Genomic DNA, 27,559 nt, shown 5'->3' with positions numbered 1-27,559 from the left:
ATGAATACCACATATTCCTACTTTTCTGATGCCAATATTCTTCCTCATCCTTATAAGCCTCCTGAAGTTTCCTAGAAACCTCAAGAATATCTTCTTGTGATCTATTATTATCTGTTTGTACTTCTTCTAACACCTGTTGAAGATCTTTAATTTTGTCCTTCCCATAAGGTGGATTATCTTTCCGCCATGAAGATATCTCATGCCGGCAATTACTAATTTTTGTAACAAAATCCTCAGCTTGTCCTCCCTGGTTTCCTGTCCATCCTGACATAATTGAATCCATAAGACCCTCTTGACCAATCCACCGCTTATCGAACCTAAATTGTCCCCTTTTTCTTCTTTGTATTTTATCATCCAGAAAGGCCACTACGGGTCGATGGTCTGATCCCACCAACCTCAAATATTCCGTATAAGAACATGGGAACAGCGTATGCCACTCCTCATTTGCCAGAGCTCGATCCAGTCTACATCTTACCATCACCGCTCCTTTTCCTTTACCTCTCCGTCCTTGCCATGACATAGTATTTCCACGGGCAGGAAATTCTAATAATCCACTATTTCGTATCATATTGTTGAAAGATATGAAAGAGGTCGCACATCTCACAGCACCCCCATCTTTTTCATGATTCCCTGTAATCTCATTTAAGTCTCCTATGATAAACCAAGGTTCCGATCTCGACAAACCATACCTGGTCAATCTCTCCCAAACCTGATCTCTTAATTTTTGAACCGGTTCTCCATAGACAAAGGTGAGAAAAACTTGTTTTCCATTGGCCACCGCTTCAATATCTATCATTCTATTACTAGAATATAGAATTTTAACTTGATATTCATTATTATAAAAAAGCGCCAAACCCCCACTCCTCCCAGAAGGATCCACAGTGACCATACTATCATAACCAAAGTGAGATTGATATTTTTGTACAAAATCAAAATCCTGTTTCGTCTCTGATAAGAATAGAAAGTCCGGTCTTTGTTGATGTCATATCTCCCGAAGATAATTTATGGTCCAATGACTCCCGATTCCTCTGCAATTCCAACTTAATATTTTCATATATTAAAGTGGGGAATTTGCTCCTTCGAGCATGAGAATTCAGGTTTAAAGAGACCCGAAAAATTCTTTGAATTAACCATCTGAAACACAATCTTACGCCATTTGAAACCATCATCCTGAAAAATCCAAAAACCACAAGCATAACGAACACAATGAAAAACTTCATCATATTTAATACTTGACCAGCCATCGTGGAAGGCGTTGCACGAAAGAAATATTATAACCACTGAACTAAAGGAAACCATAAGCCCGAGTACACCATTGAGAATACTCATGTCCCGTAAATCTTTATAAGAGCAACATTGAAGATTGCATGAAAATAATGACATACATTCTCGTTTTATGAGTTTTACATGCAACTGATTTAAATAAAATTTGCTTGCCAAGTCTGCAACTCTAATTCCCATATGATTCCACAATTTTCCAATCTTCCACATCAAAATGACGCCAAAACCAAAAAAAATTGAAAACCTTTTACTACTTAAAGTCATCTGATGATTCAATAGGTCAGACCCATCATTGTGTCCTAAATTTGGCTCTACTGAATTCCATTGTGTACCATAACTCTCCCTTGTTTGCCACCAATCACTATTCCAACCACAGTTATTAGGAACAGTTTCTGTATGACTCCAATACCCAACCAATATAAAAATAAACAAGCGAAATTCTTCACCAAATTGGTCATTTGCTATCGAGTCTATAGACAAAAGGCGTGAGCTCCCTGTCCATCCCAATCCAAACAACATGTCCAAATACCCTCCATTTCCTGGATTATTCCCATTGTCAAGATGAATCATTAGCATTGAACTCGTAGATCCTAAATCTGATGAATTAATACTCGCCAGATCCGCGTAAAGCTCCTCAACAGGCCTTGTTACCATTCTTGCATCAATCTGATCCAACCTGAGAACACTCCTTAGAACCTTTGCCATGTATGAATCTACTCTCTGTGACTGGTTTGATGAGACCAAACATGGAACTTGCTTCCATGTAAGTAACCCAGACGAACCAATCCAAAACCACATCCATTGAACAGTCCGAATTGTTAAAAACAGCTGCAGATCATGGCACAGTGACCAGAGATAAATAGAAACGTGATTGTGATGCAAAACCATGTCCATTCCAATTCTCAATAAGACGCCATAACACTTCTGGGCTTTTTGGCTACCGTAAATCACAAGATCCCTGAACCAATAGGATCCAAATTTCAATCCTAACTTTAAACCTATAGGCCCAGCAAGGTAAATATATATCTTAACTAAAGAGAGAACATCCATTCCTGCTTCATGCCAAAGGAATATTAACATAAACTTGCCGGTCTTAGCGTGCCCAATTAAATGATAAAAAATCAGTATCCAAGAAACACTCGAACAAAATAAGAACCAAAAACAGAGACCCATTAACCGTATTCTCCATATTTGTTGATCTATGCAATGTATCCTCAATGAACATCTCCCAAAATTTGCAGTAAAACTAAGTCCAGTTGAAACAAGAGTAATGTGAATGCTACATAAGAGGAGCGTTAAGAAGCTCCATATTAATAATTGACTCTGCACCAGCACCTGCCTTTGTACGTGGTTTGATGATACCAGACATACAAACAGTTTCTCCCCAGGAATTAAAACCAACTCCAACCAGTATCTAATCCTCCCCAAACCACTCCTTTGTACGTGGTGTCCTTTATACCCCATTTGAGAGATAGAGATTCGATTTAAACAAAGAATGAGAATCTGAATCACAGATCTTCTCACAAACCATCGCCAAATCGTTCCAACAACACCTTGATACCCAAATCTCCTTGGGAGATCCTTTGATACATCCCTTTTTAAAACTTCCTTATCCAAATGAACGCTCCCGAAACCATCTCCCTGATCAACCCCGAGCAGATCCCGACCCCCCGACTCCGTTTGATTCCACAAATCCCACCAATCCCACCAATCATGAGCCATCAAAACCCTAGGTTTATAACCCTATCGTATTTAGTTCTTACAATTTCATATTTGGTTGATAACACATATAGACATTGCGTCACTTCCCACTTTATTTAGTGATATCATATGTCTATAAAAAGTCAACAGCATGACATTTGACAAGTATTTGCAGTGCGAGTCTACTTTGGAGCCTGATGCAAAACAGATTTACTTTATTCACAATATCAAGATCAAAGAGCAGCTGGACAGCAACCAGCTTACTACATTTTAATATCATTCTGAGAAAGAAAAAAAACAAAACAATGGAGGTGTTTTAAGCAAGAAACTGAACTGTCCATGAAATCGATTTCGAGTTTGTCGAGTAGGAAAGAGACGAAGGTGAATTATCGTGGAGGATGCTGGAGACAAAGTCGAATTACGGTAGAGGTGACGGAGACAAAGGCGGTTGTGAGGAAAAAGGGACCGTCGGAGATGGAGGTGACGGAGACGACGAAGAGAGCGTTTGGTGAAGAAACCCAATAAAGTATTTGCTTTTTTTTTTGTTCCTTTCATAATATTAAAATGTATTTCTTTTTCTAATTAGGCTTTATTTTACTGATGGCAAAACCGTAAGTTTGTATATTTCAAGAGTTAGTCTAGTAATTTCAAAATTATATGAGTTAGTCTAGTCATTTTATGATTAATTAGAGTTATTTTAAGTAATTTCTCTTATATTATTGAAAAAAACCAGTTAAGAAACGACCATGCTCTGGATGGAGGAGTCTCTATGGTTAATGATGCTCTAAAAGGGTTACATAATATTAAAAAGGAGTACAATATGTTACTATCAGGTCCGTCTCTACGGGTGTGTCCAAAGTGCTTTTTCACAGGGCCCAGAATTTTTGAGACAATTTTATTTATAATTTAGGGTTCGTTTTTCAAATTTAAGACCCTTTTCAAATCTCTTATATATTAAAGGAGAAGCATCGTAATAATTGCGTTCACACTAAACTAGACACATGTCACGTGTAGAAGCATTGTAATAAACTCAGCCAAACGCTACATAAATATGTTCGCACTATGTACTTTACGTTTTTTTTAATATAAAACTCACATGCATGGCTCTTCTTTACGTTATTTTTACTGTTTACGAATAGAGCTGGACAAAATATTCATAAATTTTGATTCGATTCGTTATCCGTTTTGATTCGAACTAAAAAATCCGGATATCCCTTACTCTACGAAGCAAATCAAATAGTAAAATGCAATATCCGTAAAAAAAAAACAAATCACAAATATCAATAATTATAGTAACATATATCAAATTTGATTCGTTATATGCATATATATATATATTTAAATAATTATATATAAGTTATATACTATAGTTTATATAAATTTTACAATATTTTTGTTTTTAAATAATTTCATTTTAAGAATTTTATTTTTCATATATTATTTTGAAAAAAAATGTCATTTAATTTTTATTAAAAGTATATTTATATACTTTTACATACACATACATGTGCACATTGACGTGAGCACCTTATAACTAAGTATTTACCACAACTGGAATATCTAATTTTTTTGAAAGTTAAAATATTCTTTTTCTTAATGCTTCTTTCACTATCGACCAAATTGTAGTAAAATAATTTGTTTTAATAATTTTCTTTTCTTTTTTTTAACTATTATCCGTTTAGAAACTATAATATGAAACCATTGGTTCGACATCACGACTATCTAAGATTCATAACATGAAAACAAACAAATAATAGTAATTTTTGATTATCACAGGAAAAAAACCAAAAACATCAAACATTTTGACCGAACAAAACAAATAAATATTGATTTAAAATAATCGTTATATTTTAAGAGATTAAAAACAAAAAAATAACCTAAAACCGAACCGATATCCAGATTAAACAGCTTAATGTCTCTTTATTAAAAAAAATAACGAAACTAATAATCACATTCCGCGCAAGACGCGGGTTATTAGTTAGTAATTTTGTATTGTTTCTGCAACCGGCCTCCTAGAAGTTTGAGACGGACCTTGTTACTATGCATAGAGAGATATATAGCAAACGTAATTTTTTTCACTCTTTTCGATAGAGTCAATCGAACAACATCAACTAGTCACAAACTTCACCTAATGGAGAAACTGTTTCGACAAATCGGGCAAGAGCTACGCAACTGGAGCCACGTATCGATGCATTCGACGTGAAAGCAGTGTTCGCATATTAATAAGCACCCAACGGTTTCACTGCTCGCGTATTCTGATAAGCAAATGGAACATATGTTGTTATTTTTCCCTGGCAGCTTCATATTTTTCTCTACTTTCACTTTCTTGTACGCTCCAACAATCGCAGACCTAACACGACCTCTAGGCGGTTTGCGAGTGGCATGCCGTGCCAATGATCGTCGTATCTGAGTAGGGAGCCACTCGAAACTGAACGTGACATATACCACACAAGTAGTTATTCCGAAGAGTAGTGTCATTAGGGAGAGATAGATCAACTTCAGTATTAGTAAAATGAAGTTGTAAAGTCCTGTGTTTAAAAAAGGGAAGGGTAAAGAAAATAGTTTTAGTTTATTATACGCTGTTCAAAGTTACATATATATTATTTTAATTTACGGTTCTGACGTTTCCGCATGTTCTAGTATTTGAATTTTATATATGTGTTTGATTTAATCAAAAGACAATGACATGATCTGTCCGTATCAGATTTGATATGTTTTGTTATCTAATGAGTAGATAATAACCATTAAGTCAACTATTTGATCCATTGGATTTGAAATTCGTCATCTTGGATGTCATGAAGGTTAAAGAATGAGAGAAGAAATTGGGTAACGAACCAGATTTGAAGGAACTGAACCACTTGACTTCGAGCGTGGTATTGTTTTTGAACCCACCTAACGAACGGCTACCCTCACAATCTCTGCCACTCGGTGAGTCCCAGTTCAGCCAGAGGTCTTGATCGTTGAGGTGAACAGCGACTAGTGAAGAAACAGGAAGGAGTAATGTCTTGAAGACTTGACTTGACAAGAGGACGGCATCGAACTCGCGAGATCAAAACGAGTGGCGAAGAAGGAGGACGTTGAATTACCAAGGCAAATGATGGGTGTGTAAGGGGAGGAGGATTTGATGTCCTCGTTAGGACAGGTCAAGATGGTGTGGTTGAGAAGGTGGAGAGGAGAGAAAGGAGATCCTGAAGCGTCGAAGCTGAGGAGTCGTCTGGCCATGCGGTTGTTAGGGTCGTTGAGGCGGATAAGCTGTTTTTCAGAGTCGATATCTCGGACGAGGAATAGTTCCGTGTTGGGAAGCTTTAATGCTGTCTCGTGGCGATCGGTGCATAGAATGTTGAATCTTGTGTGGCCACAGGTCGAAGATTGCGTGGGGAAGAGCCAGAAAAGGAAACGAACGTCGACGTTTCTGTTTCGACATGAGGAATTGTAGCAACGTTTTGCTGCTGGGGCGTTTAGGAGAGGGAAGCAGAAGAGGAACATAAAGATGCTAACTTGTTTTGAGAATGTCATGTTGTGGTTTGGCACTAAGGGACTTGTAAGCACTTATATAGATAATGGAAAAGTCAAAAGAATAGTAGATATAAAATGATATGTAAGGGTCTTCTAGATATTCACATACTCATTGGTATGAGTTGATATAGAAAAAAAACTTATTTCAGATTAATATTGCTAAATATTATAAAGATGAGTGTAAACATTGATTATAGTAAAGTGGGAGAGAGACTTGGCATAACAGAAACATTGATCATTGGTTCGTGTGATTTTATATAACAAGTTCAATAATCTCTCAAACTATTCTTGCAAAATATTTAACGATGTAACACTGTAGAAGATAGATTACATCCCTCCACAAGGTCCATCGAATAACATGCCCTAATCCAGTAAATTGGATTAGTTTAGTCGGTTCGGCGGCTAAAGACGTCAGCTCGACCTTAGAGTACTTTTAGCCGGTCGACTAAGCCGATCCGAAGTACCCGGCTTCGAGAAAACTTTGCCCAGGTCCGTATACTCGTACTCTCACATCAACGTCCAAAGAGGTACGAAATTAGAGCATCAAGGGCAGGAGACCTATAAAAAGGGAGGATGAAGCAACAAGAAATTAAGAGACTTTTAGATTTTACATACTGAGCGGCTAGATCTAGGGTTTTAGTCATCTCTTTGATCTTGTGGCTTTGAGCTTTCAGGATTGTCTTTCTCACTTTCCTGTCACTCTTGTAACCCTTTGGTTCGAATCTAATAAAACGTCTTTAGTCATCCCATTTCCGATTTCTTTCAACCTAGTCGAGTGAATCCCGTTCAAAAAATTGGCGCCCACCGTGGGGCTGACTAAAGTAACGTTCTAGATCTACATGGCTCAAGACGATGCCACCTTCGGCGCTCCGGGCGGAGAACCAACCCCTACGCCTGAAACCGCGCCACCCATCACCGCAGATTTCATGAGCTCCATCATGGCTCGACTCGCTCATCAAGACAAAGTCCAAAAAATGACAAATGACCAACTAGCTGCTTTGGTCGCAGCACTCACAGCTCCTGATGGCCAAACGAGCCGTTCCCAGTAGATACGCCGTCGCCTCTTCAACACAAACCCAACGGCAACCGGAGGCGACCACGTCTCAGACGACTCGGAGCCTAATGAAACCCTTCTCGCCGATACCCCCCAGTAGGTTCAGATCTCGCAACCATACGCGAAATCGCCGAGCTCAAACTCAACTTCCAACAAATGAGCGAGAAGATCCATCAGGTAACCAGCGCGGCCCCGCAGATCGAGAGCGTACTCGCGGCAACCTCGCGCACCCCTTTCACTAACGCGTTGACTAGTGTGCAACTCGGAAAGATAGAGAAGCTACGCCTACCCGAGTACAAACCCGGCGGAGACCCGGTGGAACATATGACAGCTTTCAACATCGCGATGGCGCGGGCTCGACTCTCCGACGAAGAAAGGGACGCAGGCTACTGCCAACTGTTCGTCGAGACTCTCCAAGAGCAAGCCCTAACCTGGTTCTCCCAGTTAGAGGAAAACTCAATCGGAAGCTTCCGTGACTTGTCAACAGCTTTTCTCAAGACGTACATTATGTTCACAAAGCGCAGCGCTACCGCCTCTAGCTTGTGGAACCTTAACCAAACCAAAGACCAGAGCCTCCGGGCTAAAAACGCCAACACGCGACAAGAACCGCGCCAGCATGCCCCAAGCGACAAAAACGGCCGCAAAGACGGATACATGTATGTCGTCAACGAGAACAACGTGCCGGTTTCAACTCTCATAGTCCGCAGAGAAGGCTAGAACAAGTGAGTAAGGGAGCTCGATTCGTCCGACAAACCAGTCGACGCTGTTTGCGCGACCCAACCTACAAATGCAGCAGGTTCAGCGACAGGCCCTTCCAGAACCGTCGATCTCACCAAGCACTTCAAATATCACGACGTCAAAGGGCACGATACGACAGAGTGCAATTCACTCTATGCGCACTACCTCTCATCTCTCGCAAGTGGCGACTTTAAGTTTGAATCCCTAAAAGCTAAGCCAAAGAATGGCAAGAGCTGGAGCAAGAATAACGAAAGAAGAGCCCAACGCAAAGCTACAGGCAAAGGTCGACAAAGCGAAACTCAACAACGGGACGACGAGGAAGACACACAAAAGGGTAACGGCGAGGGAGACTCCTCAGCCGACGAAGAGCAACCAGCTAATCGTATGCGCATTGAGGTTATACTCTCTCAGCAAACCTTATCGTCGGACGACGGGAACGACGACACGCCTGTACTCGAAGATTTGAGAGACTTTCTGAAATGAAAGTTCGAGTCCGAAGATAACAACAGCTCCAAGCACAATGATCTTCGAACAACGTAGGATGCACGGAAGTCCCGGCGTATCTCGACAGGTGACCTTCGAGATAAACTCAATACTGGCGCATGCGATCTTCGCATCCGTCTCAATCGTTTGAAATCCACGGACCTCCGAAGATGTTTGGAGCAAACTAAGACGTCAAGCAACGACACTCCGTCGTAAAAAAATGACAAAAACGTATCAACCGATTTACGCGCCTTCTTAGACTCCAAGCGAGTAAAAACGAGACAGCAGCTAAACGTCATTATGGGCGGATCTCCTCCTTGCGGCAATTCAGTTCGATCCGTCACGGAGTACCGTCGACAGGTCGCGACTTCGCAGAGGTGGCCGACTAGGCCGCCAAGTCACCCTCCAATAACTTTTTCGCCGGATGACTCCGAGGGGATTCACGTACCCCACAACGACCCTCTTCTTGTCGTCCTTGGAATTGGGGAGTACGGCGTCACCAAGGTCCTCGTTGATACATGAAGCTCCGTCGACCTCATCTTCCGAGGAACTCTGCAGAAGATGGGAGTCGATCTAGACGACATAAAACCGTCCTACAGAACATTAACCGGCTTCAACGGATCCTCTGAAACAATACTGGGAACAATCCGTCTTCCGGTACGCACATGTGGAGTCACTCGAACTGTTAAGTTTGCTGTTGTAAGCACGAAGGCCCCTTACCACGCTATACTTGGAACCCCCTGGATGCACTCAATGCAGGCTATTCCATCTAGTTATCATCAGTGTGTCAAGTTCCCTGGTACTGACGGAAAAATCAAAACATTACGAGGATATCAAAAAGCCGCTAGGGGGCTCCTAGTCGCCACAGTCAAACTCCAACGATTGTCTCTATCCATTAACTCTATTTCTCCTCCAACCACTAAAGTCTGCTCCCAGGAAGGCGAAGTTCTCGAGTTACCTATTGACGATACCGATCCAAGCCGGACCGCAAGAATTGGTGCATATCTCTCTGAGGATATGCGGCAGTCAGTTCTCAACTTCCTCAAGAAGAATGTGTCCACATTCGCGTGGTCCATGGCGGACATGAAAGGAATTGATTTGGCTATAACTACTCACGAACTAAACGTCGACCCGATATTCAAGCCTATCCGATAAAAGCGACGTAAACTTGGTCCCGACAGGTCAAAGGCTATAAACGAAGAGGTCGACCGGTTACTCGGCGCTGGCTCAATTGCTGAGGTGCGCTACCCCGAGTGGTTAGCAAATCTAGTAGTCATTAAGAAGAAGAACGAGAAGTGGCGCGTTTGCGTCGACTTCACTGACTTAAATAAAGTCTGCCCAAAGGACAGCTATCCTCTCCCCAACATCGACCGTTTAGCCGAGTCCGCAGCTGGAAACGAGATGCTCACCTTCATGGACGCTTTCTCCGGGTACAACCAAATCATGATGCACCCCGACGATCACGAGAAGACGGCCTTTATCACAGATAGAGGAACCTACTGCTATAAGGTCATGCCATTCGGCTTGAAGAACGCATGAGCAAGCTACCAACGGCTTGTGAACAAAATGTTCGCAGATAAGCTGGGCGTCACCATGGAAGTATACATCGATGACATTCTTGTCAAGTTGCTACACGCCGCTGATCACCTCCGTCATTTGCAAGATTGCTTCGAAACTCTCAACAAATACGGCATGAAACTGAACCCGACAAAGTGCACATTCGGGGTTTCTTCAGGCAAGTTCCTTGGTTACATAGTCACACAGCGGGGAATCGAAGCCAACCCGAAGCAGATCTCCACGGTCCTGAACCACCCAAGCCCAAAAAACAGTAGAGAAGTACAACGGCTTACAGGTAGGATAGCTGCACTCAATCGGTTCATCTCCAGATCCATCGACAAATGTTTGCCGTTCTATGATCTCCTACGAGGTAACAAGAGGTTTATCTAGGATGAAAAATGCGAGGAGGCATTTACTCAACTCAAGCATTATTTGACAACACCACCCATACTCGCCAAGCCAGATGTCGGCGACGTTCTATCTCTTTACGTTGCAGTGTCGCAAGCAGCAGTCAGCAGTGTTCTGATAAAAGAGGACCGTGGTGAGCAAAAGCCAATCTTCTACACAAGCAGGCGCATGACCAGACCAGAAACGCGATACCCAACTTTGGAGAAGATGGAGCTGGCAGTCGTCGAAGCGGCGAGAAAGCTTCGCCCATACTTTCAGTCACATTCAGTGGAAGTATTAACCGACCAGCCCTTTCGAATGATACTCCAAAATACCAACAGGTCCGGAAGACTAACGAAGTGGGCTATCGAACTCGGTGAGCTTGATATCACGTACAAGAACCGAACCGCGGCAAAATCTCAGGTTCTTGCGGAATTCTTAGTCGAATTGGCCCCGGAATTGGAACAAGACCTCACACTCCCAAACCCAAACTGGACACTGCATGTCGACGGATCTTCGACTAACAAGGGCGCAGGTGCCGGAGTCCAACTACAGTCCCTAACCGGAGAACTGATCAGACAGTCTTATAGCTTTGGCTTTCCAGCTTCGAACAACGAAGCAGAATACGAATCTTTGATCGCTGGAATCTGCTTAGCAAAAGCTGTCAAGGCTAAACGCCTAAGTGCCTACTGCGACTCGCAGTTAGTCGCCAGTCAGTTTAGCGGTGACTACGACGCCTGCAACGATCGGATGGACGCCTACCTCAAGATAGTACAAGGCTTAGCCGTAGAGTTTGAATTCTTCGAACTCGTCAAAGTTCCCAGAGGGAAAAACGTCTGTGCCGACACCCTTGCAGCCCTTGGAAGCAAGCTCCGGGATCAAGTTAAACGAACCATCCCAATACACCGCATTCAGAAGCCGAGCATCGATATCTCGACCGACCAAACCGTCATCATAGCTCCAGTCACCGAAACCGACACGCTCGATACTGATGGATTCGGCCCTGACTGGAGAACTGAGTTCATTGATTACTCTCAAAGGGAGAACTTCCAACCGAGAAATGGGCAGCCCGCCGACTAAAAACACGCAGTGCCCATTATATCATCCTAGACGACGAACTCCATCGATGGACTGCGAGTAAAGTACTCCTCAAATGTATCCATGGTGATGAGACAGTAAGGGTGATGGCCGAAACGCATGAAGGCACTGGAGGAAACCATTCGGGCGGACGAGCTTTAGCGATCAAAGTGAGAAGCCTTGGCTTCTTCTGGCCGACGATGAACGTAGATTGCGAGTCCTACGCTAGAAGCTGCGATAAATTCCAATGGCACGCACCAAACATCCATTGTGAAGAACCCTAAGATAGGGAGGATCACTTTAGCTGGGTGTTGGATATGATCCGAGAAGGCAAACGGCACTTCTGGAACTGAGATGGATTGAAAGGATCGTCAAGAGATGCGGAATGACTCTTGATATACCCACGATCTAAGGCTAACCACCAAAGAAAAAATGAATGTGTTGGCTAACCACCAAACAACACACAAAGATGAATTGGCTGACCACCAAATCAACAAGCCGGTTCACACCAATGAACTAGCTAAAGAACTCTCTCTCTCACTCAGAGAAGAAACAAAATAAACAACCAAAACTGTACTGATTTTATTGATGAAATGGACTACATATTTATAGTGTTTTGTAGATCTAGGAATTAAATGAAAAAGTACATATAAATCTAGATCTAGTCTTTAATACGAAAATAAAGAGATAAGACTAGACAAGGTGACTGTTCGGCTTCTGTCCAGATTCGTTGTATCCTGAAGCATGAACCGCGGTAAGGAGAATGACGGATGTGGGACTGTCCGTATGAACCACCATGTCCAGATCATGAACCATACTAGACCAAGTGTGTCCTATGTCTTTAGATAGGTGAAGGATCCTTGCCTTAGTGAGATTTGGCTGATCAAAGTGCATGAATTGATCAAAAGGGTCGATTAGTCCATCAGTACGGTCGCCGGTACGTGCAGTATGAGGCAATCGAGCCAAAAGAGAGAAGTTTCGATCATTTTGTGAAACCTCATGATCCAAGTCAAGTCTGACATGATCTTTCTCAAGTCTGGCATGATCCAAGTCAAGTCTGGTACGGTGAAAAACTTGAACCTCGGTTGAAATGTTCAGAACGTCCTGAACTCCATGCTGAGCTGGTTCCATGTAATGATCCGTGGACTGCGGCACATCACATTGTCCAACTGAAATGTTACGAACGACGACCGCGCCGTACCCATTTATGCGATGGGCAATGGATATCATAGGACCCCTTCCCTGCTCCCGCCAGCGATGTTTCATTCTCATCCTCACTGATTACTTCACCAAATGGATCGAAACTGAAGCCTACGCTCAAGTCACAGACAAAAAAGTCCGTGGTTTCGTCTGGAAAAACATTATCTTTTACCACGGTCTACCTTATGAAATCGTTACTGATAATGGATCACAGTTCATGTCAGGCAACTTCAAGGAGTTCTGCAGCAAGTGGAACATTCGATTAAGCCCTTCCACCCCTCGTTACCCGCAAGGAAACAGCCAAGCGGAATCCTCCAACAAGCTCATCATCGACGGCATTAAGAAACGTTTAGACCTGAAAAAGGGTCATTGGGCCGACGAACTCGACGGAGTCCTTTGGAGCCACCGCACAACACCAAGAGGATCGACTAAATCAACACCTTTCTCTCTTGCATACGGTACCGAGGCTATGGCTCCCGCAGAAGTTAACGTTTCAACCGTCCGACGTTCGAAAATTCCCCAGTACGTCGAACTCAACAAGGAGATGCTGCTTCATGCCCTCGACGAGATTGAAGAACGACAGGACCAAGCTCTACTACGAATCCAAAACTATTAACATCAGATAGAGAGTTACTACAACAAAAAGGTCCGGGCACGACCCCTTGAACTCAGTGACCTTGTCATGCGCAAAGTGTTCAAGAACACTAAGGAGCTGAACGCCGGTAAACTCGGCGCTAGGTGGGAAGGACTCATCAAAGTTGTCAAACCAGGCGTCTACCAACTTCAAACGTCACGCGGAGAAGAAGTGCCTCGAGCATGGAACTCAATGCATCTACGACGTTTCTACTCGTAGGGACATAATCATCTCCAAAAAAAAAAAAAAAAAAAAACAAGTAGATGCACCTCCGCTGTCACTTCTACTCGACCGAGTAAATGCGCTTCTAACGGCCACTTTTACTCGGGAAAAACGAACTACGAATGGCTTGATCCTCTACCGAGGTACGTAGGCAGCCTAACCGGTCCAGCTGTAACAAAACCAAAGTCAAAGTCTTGTCCTTTGTTTCGACCTCAATCGCGTAAATACCGATTATCGAACCCAACGGCTCCCGTATTTCCAGCAGGAGGTACGCGGATACTCACGTTCCACTGCCTAGCTATGTCCTGATCAGACACTTAGCTTAAGGACCCAACGGTCGCGAGTCACCTATGCCCAAAGAGCATTGACCGACCAAACGGAGTGAATCTTAACCTTTTCTCGACTAACGCGTAACAGATTAGCTACCCAATTACTCGATTGTCATTGAGAAAACCGACGAAAGACCTTCCACTCTTAGATTCAGTTTCTTGTTTTCGAAAAAGAATGACGAACCTAGATGTTATCTCAATCGAAATACAACAAGAGCTGAACAAAGTCCCTTAGCGGGTTGTTTCGTTATCTATTTGCAAAAGCTAAAAGTCAGGAGTCTATTGTTTCTAAGCGAGTATATCGCGAGACTCTAAAGATAACTGAAATTTACTTAGAAAAATCGCAAGTACAGATAAGGACTACAACAACACACAAATTTAAAGTCCGCTTAAAAGAGCTACTTACCGACAAAATGAAAGTATGTCTAGTCGTACAACAGCAGGGTCTATCAAGACCACAAACACAAAAGGCACAAAGTAAAACAAAAAAAAGCAAAGCGTCAAGGCACAAAATCTTGATAGTCCTCCTCCGGCATTCCAAGAGTAGCAGGACCGACTGGGTCTTCAGTAGAGGCAGCAGCCGGGTCTTCCACTCGAGTAGGAACAGGGACAAGGGAGTCCACAGCCGGAGGCGGGGGGTTTGGAACGTCTCTATCCCTGACTTCGTTGGTCGTCTCTTCCTCGACAGGCTGCGGCGGCGACGTTTCCTTGGCTCTATCATCTTCCTCCTCTTCGTCTTCTCGTCCTTCGGAGGAAGAATCCGAGACGAGGACAGGATCCTCGATGCCCACGTTCTCGGTCTCTTCCTCTTGAACCGGAGTGTCGCCTATCTCGAGGTTGCCCTTTTCAGGGACCTCCTCCAGGTTCTCATTCCCTGGACGTTCCTCAAGACCACCTCCCTCTGGGACCTCGACGTGCTCAGCGGGGACCGACATGACGTCAACGAATGGCTCTTCTGATGGCTCCTCGGTAATTTTGAGCGAGGTAATGAGCTGAGAAGCCGTCTCCGGTCTGATCAAATTTACTTTCGATCCATAAGGATCAAACGATGCTCTAAACCTGTCCTCGACGAAGCGAGAAGGAAGAACCAGCAGAGAAAGAGTGAGGTCGCTATCAGATAGCGGACCTACACAAAGTTTCGTAGCCTCCGCCTCATGGATCTTCTCCTGCTCAGCGAAGACGTCGATCATTTCTTGTGGGATCTCCGTCCCACTGGCCTTTATCATCTCAAGGAACTTCTTCGTCCCCGAAGCTTGACCGTATAGGTTCTTCGCTTTCCCAAAGACATCCAAGCGAGTAAAATAGTCGTGTACGCGACCAAAACAGCGATTTGCCTTCTCGACCATCGCAGCTGCAACCCTTTCCCTCTCACGTGTAACCTCCAACCCCCAGGAGTCCCTCAAGCGTTGCCTCTCTCTGATCAACTTCTCCACTGAAGCATCCCTTTCTGCAAGTAGCTCAGCCTTCTCCTTCTCAAGGGTCGCAGCCGCTTGGTCCAAACGAGTGTTCTCTCGGGCAAGCTCTTTCTTCGCCGCTCTGTCGGATTTGAGCTTACCCTCCAGCTCTTCGAACTTCACTCGAAGAATTTCCTTCTCCTTCTCAGCCTTCTCGTTAGCCTTTTTATGCTCCGCCCTTACTCTCTCGATGGCCTTCAACCTTGCCTGAGCAAGCTTCTCTGAAGATCCCAACTGGATCATCGTCTGCTTCCGAGCACTGTCGTACTTCTCGACAAGGAAGGTCACGCTCCCGTCACTCTGCAGAACGATAAACACGGACTACGTGAGATGGATGAATCTAATAAATCAACAAAGAGATAAAAGAAGAAAGGTAACGCAGTTACCCGCGCTCTCGAAGAAGCGGCATCAATGTATTCATTCCTGAAGTAAAGACGTCCAGTTGCGGCATCTCCTTCATCCCACCACGAATTTGGCGCGTCAGTTCCGCGCATCTAAGGGGATTAAGGATTAGGGGAGTTGTCTCATCATAAGAAAACTCGACGCGATCAGGGAATTCGATCCTCCTTCTCTTTGCTAGAGAACCTTCAGATCGAGAACTTCTTCTCGCAGAAGAGTCTGGAGCAGACCTCTCATTCGCAACGAGCTCAACACCAGAAACCCCTTCTCGCGAGCTGGTTTTCCTCCTCTCCTCCGACAGGTTTTCAGGAGTGCTGCTGTCCTCCCCAACAACGTCGACTAAGGTCGCATCAGCAGCATTTGTGTCGGACGTAGAAGGACGGGGCTCTGCCTCAACAGACCTCTTAGTTCTATTCTTTGGGCGACCATCTGGCGCCGCCCCGACTAAAGCACCCTCTCGCCCTTCTGCTAGGCCCTCATCTCTATCAATAGAGGAAGTTGCCCCACCACGAGACCTTTTCTTGTCGTCCTTCTTCCTTTTTGCTTTTGAACCCTCGGAAGTCGCATCGAGGGAAGCAGACTCTTCGGAAGGAACCTCGTCGGTCGCTCCCCCCTTAGTCTTTTTGCTTTTTTCTTCTTCTTGGGACCTGAAGCAGAAGTCTCCGCTCCGACCCCTTCATCGACTACAATAGGGGCCCCCTCTCTAGAGGCTCCTTCTTTGGAGGCCCCTTCTCTGGAGGTTCCACCACATTCAGAAGCACCAGCGCCTCCGGAGTTAGACAGTCCCTGAGGATCGATTGTAGTCAATTTCTTCGAGAGCAATTGTAACTTCCCTTTCAACAGGGAGCTTAGATCCGGGACTCCATCCATTTCTCTAGCTTTGTCGAGAAGTCTCTGTTGTTTGCGAGTAAACAAAGGAAGGCGCAACTTACGGGGACCGAGAACACAAGGAAGCCTCGACTCCCAATCAACTACAAAAGCAGAGAATCAACATGAAAATCGCAAAAAAAAACAAACCTCGAATAGTCCCTAAAAGCAACCAGCGGGATTACCTATCGACTCCCAATCAACTACAGAAGTAGAGAATCGACGTGAAAATCTCAAAAAAAACAAACCTCGAATAGTCCCTAAAAGCAACCAGCAGGCTTACCTCAAGCGATCCTAGCTTGCTGGCGACGTATCCACTCTCGACTGAGATCCGGCCAACGAATATGACTGTTCGCCGCGACCGCTTGAGCACTCTCAAAGAACTTCTCAGGGTAGGCGATCGTATTCGGGTGACGAACTGCAAATACAAAGATAAGAAGGGTTAGAGCTAACGACTAAAACAAAACTCCAATTGACGAGCCTCTACCGAGTTGCTGGTTCCACAAAACGCGGTAGTCGTCCCCCGGCGGCTCTTCGAAAGCATGTTCATCAGATTTCACAAAAAAGTACGCGCGTTGCCAATCCTGCGTCTTATTTGGATGACCGGTCAAGACGTTGTAGTTCGAACGCATTTTCACCGAGAAAATCCCGTTTGGCTCCGCCTTCGTGAAAGTCAGCTCCTCGAAGACCTTCACGCTCATCGAGATGTCCATCTCAGCTGCCATTACCATCAACATGACGACTATTCACAGCGACCCGTTCAAAAGTTGAGAGATGGCAATGTCTCGGCGGAATGCATAAGACGTCACCAACCAAGGGATCGGAAACCATAGCTTCGTATGCTCCCCGAAGTAGGATTCATACACGCACTGGTAACCAACCGGAGGTGACCAGGGACGCTGCTCAGGAGACGGGATGATGTAGGTAACGCTAGCACCGCCTCTCACCCTTAACAGATCCTTTACATTATGGTGAGAAGCACAGGATCCAAACACATTCCCCCACGACTGAGCCCGCGGGTCGCACAGCAGTCCAGCCGGCAGCGGAAGAAGCTCCTCGAAGATCCCACCAGGATGATAAATAGTTGGACAACAGTCTATTTGGTCAAAACGAACTCTCTTGTGAACCCGCCTCGAAGGCGACGGGGACCGACCAAACGCATCAGCGTCGCCACCTTTGAAACCAGCTGCAGTATCGCTTTGGTCTCCTCCTCTGTTCCCCGCGGGTCGCGCAACAGTCTAGGCGGCAGCGGAAGAAGCTCCTCGAAGATCCCACCAGGATGATAAATAGTTGGACAACAGTCTATTTGGTCAAAACGAACTCTCTTGTGAACCCGCCTCGAAGGCGACGGGGACCGACCAAACGCATCAGCGTCGCCACCTTTGAAACCAGCTGCAGTATCGCTTTGGTCTCCTCCTCTGTTCTCACTTCCGCTCACGTCGCTGCTCCCGACTTCAACGCGATCCGCGCCTTCATCACGAATCAGCCTATGGGCATCAGCGACCAAAAGACGATGAGATAGAGTCATGTTTTCTGTGTCCCGGAGAGCATCGCGATGTATCGAGTCGAAATCGTCCACTGGGCTGCCGGTCGCTGACGCATCTCTGGTCGGAATCGGAGAATCTGCGATGTCCTTCCCTTTCTCCTCTCGCCACAGTCGACTTCTCGGAGGCATGTTCCTTAACTCAGGAGATGACTAAAACCGCCGAACGATACCAACGAGTCTAGAGAGAGAAATTAAAAGTAGAGAGAAGGGAGAGAAAACGGAATACCTGAATCTGGAGAGAAGAATGACGAAAGCAAAGAAGAGAAACCTATTTATAGCAAAAACGAAGGCACATTTTTTGAGCTTAATCATTAGGTCTACGAAGGCCTAAATGGGCCTCAAAGGCCGCCCAAATGCCCAGAAACTTACCCGCGACGGTTCAGTTTCTCGCTTGAACCGGTTTTCAATCAAGTAGTCAGACCAGAATCAATTCCTGGTCTCGATTTAAACCGGTCCCCGGTTAACCAACAAAACCGATCCCCGTCGTTTTATCCGAAATAATCTATCACCCGAGTAAACTTTATCTCATCATAAAGACAGAGAGGCAAGTAGGCAAGTCAAGACAAGCGCTACTAGGAGCGACCAAAGACACCTACAAAACATTATGCGACCAAAAGCACGTACCGACGACTAAACGAGAAGGATTATCCCTTGCATTAGAGCCTACTATCCGAATAAACCTGATCCACAAATTCACTGAGACCGCCACATCGCTCCCAAGTGAACTGGGGGGACTTGTTGTAGGAGATGGAGTACATCCCTCCACAAGGCCCATCGAATAACATGCCCTAATCCAGCAAGTTGGATTAGTTTAGTCGTCTCGGCGGCTAAAGACGTCAGCTCGACCTTAGAGTCCTTTTAGCCGGTCGACTAAGCCGACCCGAAGTACCCGGCTTGGAGAGAACTTTACCCAGGCCCGTATACTCGTCCTCTCACATCAAGGCCCAAAGAGGTACGAAATTAGGACATCAAGGGCTGGAGACCTATAAAAGGGGAGGAGAAAGCAACAAGAAAGAGACTTTTGGATTTTACACACTGAGCGGCTAGATCTAGGGTTTTAGTCATATCTTTGATCTTGTGGCTTTGAGCTTTCAGGGTTGTCTTTCTCACTTTCTTTTCACTCTTGTAACCCTTTGGTTCGAATCTAATAAGACGTCTTTAGTCATCCCATTTCCGATTTCTTTCAACCTAGTCGACTGAATCCCGTTCAAACAAACACTTTTTAAAATAAAAGGCTAATGTAGGTTTTCATTTTACTGAAGAGGATAAGGATATATGTGTACCAGAGATACTTAAGAATTAAGATGGTCTGTGTGAGTGGGATAAACACATTGTGATCAGGAACTCAGAGTAGCTGCTTGGAGATTCTGATGGAAAGTATGTCACTGTCAGTTCCTGCCTTCATCGTCTGATACTTCACAACGATTCCTATAAATTTAGATATGTATAAGAACTACTGGGTATCTTTTCTTATCTCTGTTTCAAGATGGTTGATAATGCAGAGTGTATGGACAAGTATATACCTTCGTTTTCTTGTAATCTTGTGTGACCAGCTACTGCGATCATTGCTTTGGGTTGGGAATCATCTGGAGCTCCGGTCCAAGACTTAAGGTTAAGAATACCTGAAAAGGTTTCATTCATTTCATGACAAGTCGTGAAGTAGAGTCAAAGATTTAAAGAGGAGTACTTACATGAGGATGAAGATTTAAGGTGTTTGAGATCGAAAATGGCTCCACAAGCTGCAACTGCGTCTTTTTGCAGCCTATGAGACGCAATAAGATTGTATTCCCAACTTCCATTTTTGTATCCTTCATTAAAGAACAGTTCAATGTGCCTAACATCCAGTGTTTGCATTGTTCCTACACATGTTAAACATAAAACTCTTAGTTGCAATTTTAGTTACTGCAGAAGAGACTACTAATGTGCTACTTTTACCATCACAGGTACTGAGGTCACAGACAGGACACCGAACAAGCTGTAAATCTGTCAATAAAGATTGATAAGCCATGTTACATCTTTCTCGTTTGTGAACAAGGTCAAGAATTAATTACCTGCAATTCAAATACCGCTTTTGATGTCTTTTACAATACATGAACCACTAGATTCAAGCATCCGTTCTATGGTTCCTTCCCTTGGAACTCTCAGCGGAGAACTCAACTTCTCAGTCAAGAGTGACACTCGAGAGTCAAGAGTAAAGGCACCAATTCGCATCCAGTCTGTAATCACAGTGTCAAAACCAGATAAAATCAGCTAAATGAAGTACATAAGAGTATGAATAATGAATCAAATTTTAGGACGGACCAATATGCTTTTCCTGCTGATGGAACAAGTAAGAGTGACTCCTCCCATCTGCATCATCCATCATTTCATTTCTTAGTTTACCGTTGTTCTGAGAGACTGTGGTTGTTATCTTGTAATAGTACTCACCAAAAGCTGAAGCATAGATCTTGATCCAGCTTGAAGAAGATGGATACGGCTTTGGCACCTGAAGATCACGCAAGCAAGCAAACCTCCAAATAGCATCCTCCATCACGATCTTGTTAAACCATTTGCTTGTTGTTCCCAGCATCACCAGTGACTTCCCATTCAAAAACCTCGAAACGTATGTCCACGCATCTTGCTCATACCTGAGAAAATCGTAAGAACATACTCAGGAATCTAACAATTCCTGATTCGACATCGGAGGAGCTATAGCAATCGGTTTTCAAATTCAGCAACCACGATCAAAATCAATGTTCTCATACAATCCAATTGATTCCGAAGATGATCAATCGAGTTCTATATCCTAGTTCCACATCAGTCTATTCGTAAAGAACAGTTTCGTTCATCTAATCGAAACTACGTGCGATCGGGGAAGAAGAAGAACAATACCATGAGAAGCTGGAGCAGTAAGTAGAAGCAGAGCATTGAGGAGATACACATCCATGGATTCCTAGGATCGTCCTCTTCGGAGCTAATCTTTTATCTATCTGAGGAGAGCTCTTCGGTTCGTCGCTCTTCACCGATCGTCTCTTCCCTCTGCCGTTTTCATCTCCCTCGGGAGCTTTCCTCTTGCCTCTGTTAGCAGCTACTTGTACATCACTGGATCTCGTCTTCACCTTCTCTTGTTCTCAGTATCTCACTAGTCGATAGTTTGTTAAGCGAAGGAAAATAAAAAAGAGATTCAAAAGTTTGTTTTAGCTCTGAATCGCTTCGTAGTGAGTTTTCGAAAAATATACATGCACCCGCGGAGGAGAGAGCGAGTTTTCGAAAAATTTGAATCGGAAATGACGTTTATGCCCCTGTAACAGACTTTCTCAGACCCGCCTCTCTCACATTTTTAAAATCGGTTTGAGTTTGCATGCATGAACCATGCAATTTTATAAATTTAAAAGCAAAACCAACCCAAATCAAATTTAAATGATATTTTCTAATCAAGGTGATACAAACATGAATGCTTTTGGTGATGCGATGAAGACGTCCCTCGGTGGATTTGTGAAAGCCGAGGTCAATTTCGATGACTTATCCAAAGGTGCATTTTGTGAACTCTCTCTCTCTCCGAGTCTCTCTCACACATTCTCTATTACGTATGTATCACTAAAAGAAAACGTTTCCGTAACGACGAAAAGTTATGAGGAAAATTTTTCCTCGTAAACTTACGAGTAGTTTATAAGGATGTTACAACGAAATAGAAATTCGTCGTAACGTAGATGTAAAATTACTAGGAAAAAATTTCGTCGTAAATACCTTGTACATTTACGATGAAAGTACGTCGCGAACAATATTCGTCGTAAATTTATGAGGATATTAAGACGAAACATGTTACTGTTATCTATTGGTGAAAACGTGTATTCAATGCGATTTGAATTGCCTAATTTCGTTGTAAATTCATTGTAAAACCAATGTAAGAGAGATGTAAAACCCTAGTAAAATTTTCCTAGTAAAATCATTGTTATACTTCACCTATCAAACTCGTAAATTTTTCTATATATATATATGTCATTTCTCACAACTCACTCTCTCACAACACAAAGGAAAAGAAGAAAAAAAATTTTGAGAAAAAAAAAATTCCAGAAAAATTATAAAAAAAGAAATTCCAAAAAAAATTCCCAAAACAATTTCCAAAAAAAATATCCAAAAAAAATTCCAAAAAAAAAATTATAAAAAAAAATGGCGGATGGCGGTAATATTTACGAGTTACGGAGTTGGATGTATTCCCATAAAGATTCCGAAGGGAGAGTGACGAATGCATTTCTGAGCAGGCTAGAGACATTCATGTACCAGGCGGGCTCTACACCGATCACGCAGGAAAGCCGGTAAGATGTTATGCCCTTGTTGGAAATGCAATAATTCAAAATTTGCACGTAGTGAAACTGTATGGAAGCATTTAGTAAAGTGAGGATTTACACCACAAAATTATATTTGGTATCAACACGGAGAGGGTTATGGTGGAAATGAAGCTAGTAGTAGTAATAATAATTTTGAGGATGATAATGAAGAACCGAATCATTTGCATAATGAACATAATTATCATCAAGAAGATCAAATGGTAGATCATGATAGGGTTCAAGACATGATTACTGATGTATTTTTAGAAACAACTACAACAATAGCTGATGGAACTGGAAATGTAGAAGAACCTAATTTGGATGCAAAAAGGTTTATGAAAGGCTAGATGCTGCAAATCAACCAATCTACACTGGTTGTAGAGAAGGTCTCTCTAAATTGTCTCTAGCAGCTAGGATGATGAATATTAAAACATATCATAATTTACCTGAGAATTGCATGGATGCATGAGCGGAGTTGTTTAAAGAGTATTTGCCAGAAGACAACGTGTCTGTTGAATCTTATTATAAGATTCAGAAATTGGTTTATAGTCTTGGGTTGCCTTCGGAGATGATAGATGTTTGCATCGACAACTGCATGATCTCCTGGAAAGATGATGAGAAGCTAGAAGAGTGTGGATTATGCAAGAAACCACGATTCAAACCGCAAGGACGTGGGAGGAATAGGGTACCGTACCAAATGATGTGGTACCTACCAATTACAGACATGTTGAAAAGGTTATATCAATCTAAGAGGACTGCTGCATCGATGAGGTGGCCGAACATGTCCAGAGGGATGGCGAGGTCGCTCATCCATCAGATGCAAGAGCGTGAAAACATTTAAACAAGGTACACTCAGATTTCAGTAGAAATATACGGAATGTCTATCTTGGGTTATGCACCGATGGATTTAGTCCATTCGGAATGTCTGGGAGACAATATTCTTTGTGGCCAGTCATTCTTACGCCGTGCAATCTGCTGCCGGAAATGTGCATGGAACAAGAATTTTTGTTCTTAACCATATTAATCCCTGGGCTGAAGCATCCAAAACGGCCGCTAGATGTTTTTGTTCAACCATTGATACAAGAGCTAAAGGAGTTGTGGTCAGAAGGGGGGAGGGCGCATGATTGTTCGATGAAAAACAATTTTACGATGTGAGCAGTTTTGCGGTGGAGAATAAGTGACTTTCCTGCTTATGGGATGTTGTCTGGTTGGACAACACATGGAAGATTATCTTGTCCATAATGTCTTGGATCGACAGATGCTTTTCAACTGAAGACTGGTATGAAGAGTTGTTGGTTTGTTTATCATCGTTGCTTTCTTCCCATTTCTCATCCGTACAGAAGAAATAAGACATTGTTTAGGTACAAAAGAGTTGTCAGAGACAGTCCTCCTCCATATCTCACCAGCCAACAGATCGAAGCGAACATTGATTATTATGGAGCTCAGGAAACAGTTAAGTGTGGAGGAAACTGACATGTTCTTGGAAATATGCCTGATGGGTATGGTGTGGCGCACAATTGGCATAAGAAGGGTACATTTTGGGAGTTGCCTTACTGGAAGGATCTTCTTTTAAGTCACAACCTGGATGTGATGCATATAGAGAAGAACTTTTTTGACAACATCATGAATACAATTCTGAACGTCCCTGGGAAGACAAAAGATAACAAGAAGTCAAGGATGGACTTACCGGATATTTGCTCAAGAAGTGAGTTACATATCAAGAGCAATGGAAACATTCTTGTTCCTATCTTTCGGTTGTCATCAGAAGCCAAAACAACTTTGTTTGACTGAGTTGCATCAGAAGTTAAGTTCCCTGATGGTTATGTTTCTAATATGTCAGGATGTGTTGAACGAGGTCAAAAGTTCTCAGGAATGAAGAGTCATTATTGTCATGTGTTTATGCAACGGCTACTTCCATTTGCTTTTGCCGAGCTCCTTCTGACAAACATATATGAAGCAATTGCAGGTAAATATCAATTTATAATATATGTACATATGTTATGAAATGTTATCAATTGGGTTACTTTTGCAATATACAACCATCAGAGCCTTCTTCAGAGATCTTAGCACACGTATGTTCAAGGAAGAAGTCATCGAACAACTCGAACAACTTCATGAGAACATTCCGATCATATTGTGCAATCTGGAGAAGATATTTCCACCTTCACTTTTTGACGTCATGGAGCATCTAGTTGTCCACCTCCTATATAAAGCATTGCTTCGTGGACCTGTTCACAACAGATGGATGTATCCGTTTGAGCGTTCCATGTAACATTTGAAGGGAAAAGCAAGAAATCTTGCAAAGGTCCAAGGTTCAATAGTTGTTGAGAGTTTGACAGCAGAAACATATAACTTCACATCATACTACTTTGCTCCAACTGTTCGTATGAGAAAAAGAGTTCCTAAAAGATACGATGATGGGGGAGTACTGACATCATATGCAGTTGATGGTGTTCCTGACATTTTCTGTCAAATTGGACGGTTTGGTGGTAAACTGAAAGAAGTATGGTGGTCATGTGAAGAAGATAAGCATAGTGTCCACACTTATATTTTTCTCAACTGCGAGGATGCATTAATCCGTTCCTTTGACAGGTAAATATTCTTGTGAATGTTAATTATATGAAAAGTGTTAATTATATAAGCTCTAATGCATTCATTTTATTTGCAGCATATTTGTATCTCAAGTTGAAGAAGCAATAACAGGAATATCCTCAACTGAGGTGGACGCACAGAAAGATGCACTTTGTTTTTTTTTACGTTATAAGGTCATTCTATTACTCAAACTTGAGGTGGTCTGGGTAACCAAACCGGAATAGAAAAACCAATAAAATGTAGTTCCCTATGGAAAGATCTAGCAGTTTTAGCTAAAAAGTCTGAAATCTGATTGCGCGCTCGTGGAACGTGAATGATGTTGAAATCCGGGAAGTATATCTGTAGCGTCTCTATCCTTTCCAATTCCGTCGCAAAGCTTGTCCAAGCATGAGGTTCCTTTATCATTGTAATCAGCTCCTTACAGTCTATCCCAAAGCTCTGGCATGTTGAATGTTGAAGCATGTTCTCCATTGCCCATGGCAGTGCTTCTACCTCCGAATGCAAGGCTGATTCTCGTCGAGTGAAATTTCTTGTCCCCATAAGTTGAATGTTCCCACCACTTCCCATCCAGACCCATCCACATCCACTAAATTGAGCAGAGGCTGTCCAAGATCCATCTAACAAGCAAATATTACCCAAGCTTATGACTTGGGGGTCCTCAGTATTGCTATCTTGTACTACTGGTTGTACCACTTCGTTCGCATCAAACCAGGCTTGACATTCACTTTCTGCATGTCGAACTAGGTCCAAAGGATCTCTGTCTATCCCCCAGAAAATTTTGTCATTCCTAGCCTTCCAAATACACCAGATTATCCAGGGGTAAGGATCCCTGTTTCGTTCTGGCTCGATAATGTTGTTTTTCCTCGAGAATAGGTAATCCATATTTGTGTAGACGCTTGGTAGTGGAAATATATTTGGGCTTGTTTGAGTTGATGATAAGGACCAAGCTTGTAGAGCTGGCGGGCATTCAAATATGGCATGGGTTACAGATTCTTCTAGTTCCCCACATTTTGGGCAGTAGTTATAACACCTCATTTTGCATCTTGTTAAGTTCTTCGTTACCGCCACATGACCGGTTAACAACTGCCATATAAAATGACATATCTTCGTAGGTGCCTTTAATTTCCAAGCAAATGCTTGAAGCTTTGTGATACTCGGCTCCAAGACCTCCTTCTCCTCCGCTGCCTTTAATAAATTCCGAGTCACCCAATATCCAGATTTAACCGTGTATTGACCATTCCTTGTGTAGTTCCAGCAGAACGTGTCCCGACGACGAATTGAGCTTATGGCCAAACTCCTTATAAGAGGCATGTCATCAAGATTGATATAGTTTTCCAATAGACCAACATCCCAATCCTTCGATACCTGATTAATGAGATCGCTAACTCTCAGATTATGATGCATAACTGGCGCTGCAGGGATAGCTGGTTTCGCAGGGGCATTGGAATCCACGGATCCTTCCACACCTTGACTTCATAACCTGAATGTATCTTCTGTCTAATTCCCAGTAATAACAACTTCCTTGCAGCAGAAATGCTAGTCCACACATACGATGGGCTGCTAGCAGAGTTTACTTTGAGTGGTCAACTCAGTCTATAGTATCTTCCTCTCAAGTCCCGGACAACCAAGGAGTCAGGAAATTGAACTAGCCTCCATAGTTGCTTTGCCAATAGTGCCAGATTGAACTCATGGATCATACGAAACTCAATCCCATCCTCCTCTCTTGGTAAACAGACTTTTTCCCATTTCGCCCAGTGTATTCCTCTTTTTGGTGGATTTGAACTCCACCTTGAGCAATGGCACTTGCTAGGTTTTCACATATCTCCAAAGGGAGCCGGAAGGTAGACATAACGTAAGTCGGAAGAACATAACGTAGATAAGCACTTTGTCAAGTGGTTAAAATCACAAGTATATATATCTCATTTTAACAGTGATGCTATAAGATAATTTTAACGGTGATGCTTTTTGTAGGTTGAGTATGACGATCCATATTACCCCGTATGGTTTCACGATTTGGTCCAAGGTCCAGTAGCAAAGGTCACCACATCACGTATGTATTTCACACGAGGTTTTACCTTTCACACATACGAGTATGGGAGACATCAGACAACAAGTAATTACGGAATATGTGTGAAAGGCGAAACAGACCTTTATGGGATCTTGCATGAGATTATTGAAGTCGAATTTCTGGGGTTATTGAAGCTAAAAAGCATCC

The 27,559-nt window shown here is 43.2% G+C and overlaps 1 protein-coding gene and 2 pseudogenes across 1 annotated transcript; 1 reads left to right on the top strand and 2 right to left on the bottom strand.

The window, feature by feature from the left end:
* Nucleotides 1-5,106: 5,106 nt before the first annotated feature.
* On the bottom strand, nt 5,107-6,498 carry LOC106338490 (annotated as a pseudogene).
* A 2,836-nt stretch (nt 6,499-9,334) lies between these two features.
* On the top strand, nt 9,335-10,312 carry LOC106338489. Its single transcript, XM_013777453.1, has 2 exons — nt 9,335-9,843; nt 9,955-10,312. The coding sequence occupies exons 1-2, from the start codon at nt 9,335-9,337 to the stop codon at nt 10,310-10,312; spliced, it is 867 nt and encodes a 288-aa protein (XP_013632907.1).
* Nucleotides 10,313-19,665: 9,353 nt separating this feature from the next.
* Nucleotides 19,666-26,748, bottom strand: LOC106338488 (annotated as a pseudogene).
* Between the last annotated feature and the right edge of the window lie 811 nt (nt 26,749-27,559).

Source organism: Brassica oleracea, chromosome C4 (genome assembly GCF_000695525.1).
Source record: "Brassica oleracea var. oleracea cultivar TO1000 chromosome C4, BOL, whole genome shotgun sequence".
Taxonomy (NCBI): Eukaryota; Viridiplantae; Streptophyta; class Magnoliopsida; order Brassicales; family Brassicaceae; genus Brassica; species Brassica oleracea.
The sequence above is the reverse complement of the archived record's forward strand: the minus strand, read 5'-3'. Positions and strand labels throughout refer to the sequence as shown.

Coding starts and splice junctions, on each gene's coding strand:
- LOC106338489 (XM_013777453.1), top strand. CDS start 9,335: ATGGGAGTCGATCTAGACGACATAAAACCGTCCTACAGAACATTAACC. Junction 9,844..9,954: donor AATGTGTCCACATTCGCGTG/GTCCATGGCGGA, acceptor TGGTCCCGACAG/GTCAAAGGCTATAAACGAAG.